The sequence below is a fragment of the Episyrphus balteatus genome, chromosome 4, assembly GCF_945859705.1.
Source record: "Episyrphus balteatus chromosome 4, idEpiBalt1.1, whole genome shotgun sequence".
NCBI lineage: Eukaryota > Metazoa > Arthropoda > Insecta > Diptera > Syrphidae > Episyrphus > Episyrphus balteatus.
The window spans coordinates 81,259,758-81,267,582 of record NC_079137.1 but is presented as its reverse complement, the minus strand read 5'-3'; the positions used below and the strand labels follow the sequence as shown (position 1 = coordinate 81,267,582).

Here is a 7,825-nt window from a genome sequence, read left to right as displayed (position 1 = left end):
GTAGGTATGGAGAATACGAAAAAACTGCCAACATTTTGATTCGAAATGGCGGCCAGAATTGGCGTTTAAACTGTTCAAAACAGTTAAGAAGTTAGAAATTAAGCGAAATTCATCTCAAAAAGGTGTTAGATCTTAGATTTAGGTATATTTGTTCATATTTCAAAGTGTCAAATACACTCTTTTAGACCTCTTATTACGATGTATCATGGATTTTTTTTTTAAATTAGCACAATTTCCACATCTTTAATATTTATGTTTTATAAAAAAATAAATAAATATTTTGGGGATTTTATGGTTGCCAACAATGTTTTAAAATAAATATTTAGAAAACATAATATAATGAAAAAATTACAATAAAACTGAGAATTTATTTTTTCTGTAAACCAAGATATACTTTTTTAGTAGATTTTAATATTCTTAATAATTAAAATCCGAAGTAAACAACCGTTTGCTTTGGTATGCCTTTACTCATTTTAAAGATAAATTTCTCTCTTAAAAAAACGATAGAAATTTGGTAAAATTGTTTACTTTTAAAAGAAACGTTTTATTATAAATGTGCTCAAAAACTTTTGATATCTTTTTTTGTTGCTCAGATATTAATTTATATACCTAGGTGTTCATTTTTTCTTGCCCGTGATCATTTTTGACTTTAAGACCAATTTTTGATAATGTTTGATAAACGTAGTGAATTATTAATTTATTCTTACGAAGAAAACAAAAATAAAGAAAAAAGTCATTTACAAGTTTACCAAAAAACACATACATTTTATGATATTTGGGAATCTAAGCACCAGGTAAAATATTAAATAAATGTTTTTTTCTTTAGTACTAAAAAGCTGAGAACTTAAAAAAATTATTTTTGTTGTTTAAGTAATTTGTATTTCAATCAAATTTACAACAAATATTTGAATTTTCGTTGGCCAAAAAAATTTTTCATGCCCAACAGAAGTCGAAATATTTAACAAAATTTAACTTAAATGCAATATGGCGGACAAATGTGATTTTGGCTTCTACTTTTTCATGTCGCTAGAACTTTTTTATGTCTGATATTTTATAGAGAATACGCTTATGAAATATATGTAGAATTTTTAGAGGAATTCGAATATTGTTTCACAATTCCAAAAAATATATTGAGAATTTTTTGCACCCACTTTTTTTTAATTGTTGTTTTTTTATTTTTGCCGTGCCAAATTCGTAACCGTGTGCCGACAAAGGGTTAAGAATACCTACCAAGACCAACTGCCGATAAATTACTGAAAAATAATAATCTTTCGTTGGGCGCCATTTAACCCTCCAGTAGGCGCGTGGTCTACGGGTGTAGACCAGCCTTTTTTAAAATGTCGCCATTCTCAGAAAAACATTTTTTTTCGCCATCCTTCACAATAGCTGTAGATAAATTAGTTGCTCTACCTAATTAGTATCCTATTTGTTCGCGGAGGGGACGGACGTCAATTTTAAAAGTGTTCAAATTCTGTTGGTCTACAATCGTAGACCACGCGCCCACTCATGTTACAAAATTATTTTTTTTTTTTCATTTTTGAAATTGTAAGGAGGGAATGTAAATTTGAAGCTACTTTTATTTTAAAATTGTTAATTTAATACACATTATTACTTCAACTAGCGCAGGAAACAACTTTTGGCTCGGTGACCTGTCGAGTGGCGAGGAAAGTCCGTTTAGCGATGAGGAAGAAAATTATTTTTTTTGTTTCTTGTATAATGTTCCTTTTTTTTAATTTACCATTTTATTTGGTTTATTATCTACTGAAAAATAAGTTTTTTTTTGTTATAAACTTTTTTTAGGTATTTTTTTTTTTTTTAATAAAAAAGGATTACGAAAATTATTAAAAATGTGAGTTGTTTTTGTTTTCGATTTTTTTTTTCAGTGTATCAATAATTTTTTTTACTTAAAGTGATGAATATGGAAAATAATATAGTCCTCTATAATCTGACCATGATTTGAATACTAAAAATGCTATTCCAAATATATTTTTGGGCCAAATAAAATGGTCTACAGTCGTAGACCACGCGCTCACTCGTGTCGCTTTTACCCACGTGCCTACTGGAGGGTTAATAATAGCACAAAATGACCTGTGGGATAAAATAAAAAGATAAAATACAATATTTTGTTGTTTTTTTTTTTTAATTTATTTTGTTTCATTTTGTATTTGCTCTGAAAGATAAACAATAACTTCATCGAACGAACTAACAGAATCATTATCATCATCAACGCAAATAACATTATTATCATCTTTATTATTTTTTCTTCTTCCTGTATCCTGATGTTCTATTACTGCATCTTTTTCTTCATCAGCGGTAAGATCTAGCGTTGGACGGACTGTGTGAGTATTATTGAATGCTTCAGTAGCAGTCTTTAAAGCAGGAGTCGAAGAAACATCATGGAGTTCATCTTCTAATGTTAGATCCAATGGCGGGAAGACTTTTTGATGTGGAACTCCATGTTTTTGAGATTTATCCGTTAGATCATGGGTTAAACTAGTTACAGGTGGTGAAGGAGCAGGTGCAGAAGATGCTGGCAATATTTTCCGTAGTTTCTTTACTTTTACAACTTTTAATGGTCTTTTATCTTTAATTTCTTCATTTCCCATATTTATTGGTAGTCCTTGAGTTCTTGTAATGTCTTTATAAGCACTTGTACCGCCTCCACCAGCATTGTTGATACCAAGAGTAGGAACAACACTTATCGGCGTGATTTTAACAGATCGATTTAAGAAGATCGAATTCGAAACAACAGGCCGTCCTGTTTGACTAGCTGGAGTTTGAATAGGTGTTCGAATTACGGGAATAAAGTTTATAGGAACTGGCTGACGAGTTGGTATTTCAGAAACTGTCTTTTGAATCTTAGGAACAAACTGTGAAGCTGTACGTTGAATAGGTATTAGTTTTTGAGGAAGAGAATTTAGAATTTTTGGGGTAATTTTAATATTTGGCAATTGTGTTAATTGATATGTTGCCCTTGTTTGTTTTTTTGCGGCAATATCAATATAAGCAGCTACAGTTTTTTCATATTGCCGTACTTGTAATTGTAATGGTTCTGGTGTTGAGACTTGTGATTTTGAAACATTAGTTGGTGAAGGCAGTCTTTCTTCAAACTCGCTACTTAACTTCAATTTCTTAGCTGGCGGAGGTAGATATTGTTTAATCGAACAATTTGTTTTTAAATTTTCACGCTCATCATTTGGCAGATCAATAGATGATGGAACTTGTACGACTTTTATTTTTATAGGACGATTTTGAAGAATCGGCATGGTACTCGGATCCAAGACGGGCGGTTGTACCTTCGGTTTAGGTTGTCTGCAATAAGTTTTAGAAACTGAATCGACATTTAAACGATCTGGATCAGGTTCAGGTGGTGCATTTTTTAAGAGACTTTCTTGATTTTTTTTAACTGTTTCTTTCATTTTCAATCGTAAATAGTGGAGTTCATTGATTTCTGATTGCATGAATGGCCGTAGAAATTCCATGTCTTTAAAAAATTCCCAAAAGGATTTTTTTTGCCCGGTGGAATAGCGCTCATAAACTAGTTCCTTTAAATACTGATTTTTGATCCAAGCCCAACGATTTTTGATCGAGTCTAAAATTACAAAAAAAAATAATAATTGGTTATCTGTAAAGTCGGTTTACGCTACGATATTTTTTCTAAGCCATACTAAAATTTTTACAATGCATAAAAGGTATACAAATAATTTATTGAAAACAATGATTTTTAATGAAAAAAGTGAAAGATCAGTTTTTTTCTTCTAACACCATTAAATCCATTTTTTATATAAATTTTATACCATCTGAGATCCTATTATTTCAGCTCAAAATATTTATACCTACCAAGTCTGTGCGACATCTACAAAAAGAGCTAGAATTTTTTTAACCCAATCAGTTTTCATCAAAAGAAGCAAAAATAATATCAATCTTTTTGATCTTCTCACGCCATTAAATACATTTTTTTGTATGACAACCTATATTAAATTTTATATCATAAAAAAGCTTATTATTTCATCTTATATATGACACTTCAATCATTTTACTACTATGCCTACAAAAAAAGTAAGAATTTTTTAAAGCGTTATCAAGTCAAAAACAGCGAAAAAAATTAATATACATGTTTTTTTTTTCTGTTTGCTATTCTTTCTATATGAAATGTTAACAAATAGTTTTTTACCATCTAAAACGCTAATATTTTTTTAAGTATTGAAAAAAAAAAGACTTATACTTACGAACACTTAAACGTCCCAATAATTGCATTGATATCCGTTCCCAAGCATCAGTAAGAGTCTTTCGATTAGTTTGCAAGGACGTGTCATAGGTTATTGGATTGGCTTTGATAGCTTCAATAAGTTCAAGTCGGTTTATTGTTCGATAGATTTGTGATTGATTTCTCCTTTTTGATTTTATATCTATGTGTTTAATATTAGTTGACCGTATGTAGGTTAGCTTTTTTTCCTGAATTGAACTTGCATCTTTACTTTGATACTGAATTACTGGATTGCTTGTTTTAATCAAATGCACTGGGAAAGGCATGTTTATTGAAGTGTGATTATCGTCAGCATTGTTATGAAGACTTGGGGATTCAAATTTGTTGTCCTTATCTTTTAATATCTCAGTGATTCCATCAGAAGTCTTTTCTTTTTCTACATCTTCAATTGGTAAATCCAAAAGAGTAGTTGGATTTGGTTCAGATTCCGATGAGTTCGACTGTTCTTCGCTTTCCGATTTGAAACTTGTCGAAATTACTTCGTCAAAATCAAAACTATCTGAATCGTCGTTCTCCAATCGGGTTTCGAGCATTTCTAGAATTACAAATTACAAAAAAAAATGAAAGGAAAGAGACAGGCGCATGTTTAAACTTAAATCTCAAAAATATAAAAATCCTAAAATGAAGAGTAAAGGGATTATACTTACGAATGTTTAAATTATCAAGTTCGTTTTTTTCAAAAGAGGTGTCATTGACGATTGGATCGGCTTTGAAATCGTCCATTTTACTATCACAATGTGACAGATTTTCATTTTTTGCAATTTCATTAAAATCATTATCTTGGGTCTGAGGTATCTCTGAAGAAGGATCAGGACTTGCCAATTCAGTTTTAATTTCCTCATCTTCCTTTGGCCCATCAAAAGTTACTTCTTGTCTTGGTAACTCAATAAGATTTGACTCATTTTGTTGAGGTTCCAATGAGTTAGACTCTTCTTCTTCACTTTCCCATTTGGAACTCGTCGAAAGTTCATCTTCAGAAACAAAAAAGTTCTCATCAAAATACTCGTACGCATTATCGTTTTCGAGTACTGTTTCTAAAGCAACAGTTCCAATTTCGTCTTCTAATTTTAACTCTTTCTTAATCTCATCATCGATTTGAGTAACTGGTTTTGAATCAACAATTTCGTCCTCTAATTTTATCTCTTTTTTTATCTTATCATCGATTTGAGTTACTGATTTTGAATCAGACTCAACAACATGTTCACAACATGGACATGATAACATTTGATTGGAACTTGGTTTGAATAATGGCGGTGAAATACCGCCAAGTTTTTCTTGAATTTCTTCTTTTACGCTTGCGTACATAAAAGTCATATCGTGAAAAAATGACCACTGTGGAGCTTCGAAGTTACGTTCAATGGTTCGAATGAAGATTGTTTGAAAGTATAACGATCGTAAGGTTGACCATATTGTCTGTAATTGTTCTAAAAAAAATTTTGTTTTATAAACAAAAAAAAATCATGTGAAATCTTAAGAAATTAAAAAGCTTACAAATTTTCTTAAAAAATAAATGCGCAAAAAGTATAAAAATAATTTATTCAAAACAATCATTTTTCATGAAAAAAGCAAAAATAAATCTTTTTTTTTCTTCCAACACCATTTTAGTCCTTTTTTGTTAAATGACAACCTATAATAAATTGTATATCATCTGGAAGCTTATTATTTCACCTTTTATAGGACGCTTCAATAATATTTCTACGATGCCTACATAACAAGAAAAGTAAGAATTTTAGAACCAACCATGACGAAATTTCAAACTGAGATATTTCGTACACTTACTTCTGTAAATGACATGACCGATTTTAATGAAATTTTTTTGTGTTTTATTAATTCTAACAATGAGATTAAGAAAATTTTTCAGAAACCTTCTTGGATAAAAAAAAATTTTTTTTTTTCTTTGAAAAATCAATGTTTGAAAAGGGACCAATGAATTGAATTGAAACTTTGTTATTTTGTGTATATTATAACTTTAATATAAGCCAAAAATAAAATTTTGAAAAAATTAATTTTTGGATAAAAAAAATTTGAAATTTTTTTTTTGAAAAATCAAAGTTTCGAAAATCCGACATTGTTTTTTTTTGAAATTATGGTTTGAGATGTTGATTAGTGGTTTCTACAAAATGGTATACCAATTTTATTTTAAATTGTTGTTTTTTTTTTCAAAAAAAAAATATTTATAAAAAATTAGTTTTTTAATAAACGGCTCTCACGATTTCGAAATTTTTTTTCTTCTTAAAATGCATCTTAATAAAACAAATGAAATTGGATACCTGCTTTTGGGCTCAATTTGTTTTCAGATGTTGTTTTATTTTTTGAAAAACGATTTTAATTTTTTTTGTTTATCATTTTTTATTTGTTTTTATATACATAACTACAGTAATTACATATTTTTTTCTTCTTCTTTCGACTTAGTCAGTCGTGCATTTTATTTTCTATTTTATTTAAAAAAATATTATTTTAATATTAGCATTAACATTAAGAGCATGAATTTTCAAATCTAGTTTGTTTTTTTTTTATAAAACTGTCAAAAATTTTTTGGACTTGCCATAAAATATACCGTTGAAATAAAATGCACGACTGGGTCGCACACAGCTACTTGCTTTTGTAGTAAAAGTTGTTTTTTTTTTTCTAACAGCTATAAAATATTAATTTAAATTTAAGTTGATAAAAATATCAAAATAATAAAAATTGGTTTTTAATATTACAAAAAACAATTGATTTTGATCTTTTAAGTAGTAAGAAATAAGAAAAAGACATATCTGTTACTTAAAGGTTACAAAAAATAAAAAATAGATCTCATTTACTAATTTTAAGGAATTATGTCTCGAAAACTTCATGCTGGCAATGCCATTTACGCACTTCTTATAAACTACAAAAGAGATAAAGAGAGAGAGAGATAGTTACTCACTTATTGTACACATATCAACCATTTCTTTTCGAATAATTTCCCAATCATCATCCACTTCCTTCGATTCATTCCAAACTTTAGGATGTTTCTTAATTACACTTATCAGAGTTCTTTTAAAGTCAACCGAACTTGTTTTATAATACACACTTATTTCTTCCGAATACATTTTTAAAATATAATGTTCTTAGATTAAAATAACAAACCACGTCTACAACTACAAAACTTTAATAAACTAAATTGAAGAAAGACACACAAAAACGAAATGAGAAAAAATGTAAAAATAACGAGAGATGAGACAAAATTCTCTCTCATTCTCTCAGGCGAGCGCATAAAATACACAGCAAATTACAAAAAAAAAAATGAGCAAGAGAGTACAGCAAAAAAAGAGGAATTAAAAAGAATTGAAAATTATTTGTTATTTTCTTGTACCTATATTTTCTACTAGCTGCCAGCGTTACCACTTGCAGAAAAAAAGTCGAAGTAGATTTGAACAAAAAATCGAAGTAAATTTCAAAATATCCTTTTCTTTATAAAAAAAATAATAAAAACAACTAAAACCTAAAAATTGTATTCATTCAAACTACATATTTTCGTCATAAATATATGTATTTTTATATGTACATTGTTTTATAACAATTTTTAGTCAAATA

The 7,825-nt window shown here is 28.8% G+C and overlaps 1 protein-coding gene across 1 annotated transcript; it reads right to left on the bottom strand.

The window, feature by feature from the left end:
• Positions 1-2,144: 2,144 nt before the first annotated feature.
• LOC129919387 (uncharacterized) lies at positions 2,145-7,533 on the bottom strand. The gene is made up of 4 exons (XM_056000247.1): positions 7,176-7,533; positions 4,915-5,691; positions 4,230-4,802; positions 2,145-3,592 (listed from the first exon to the last, which is right to left on the bottom strand). The coding sequence occupies exons 1-4, from the start codon at positions 7,339-7,341 to the stop codon at positions 2,145-2,147; spliced, it is 2,964 nt and encodes a 987-aa protein (XP_055856222.1). The 5' UTR covers positions 7,342-7,533.
• Between the last annotated feature and the right edge of the window lie 292 nt (positions 7,534-7,825).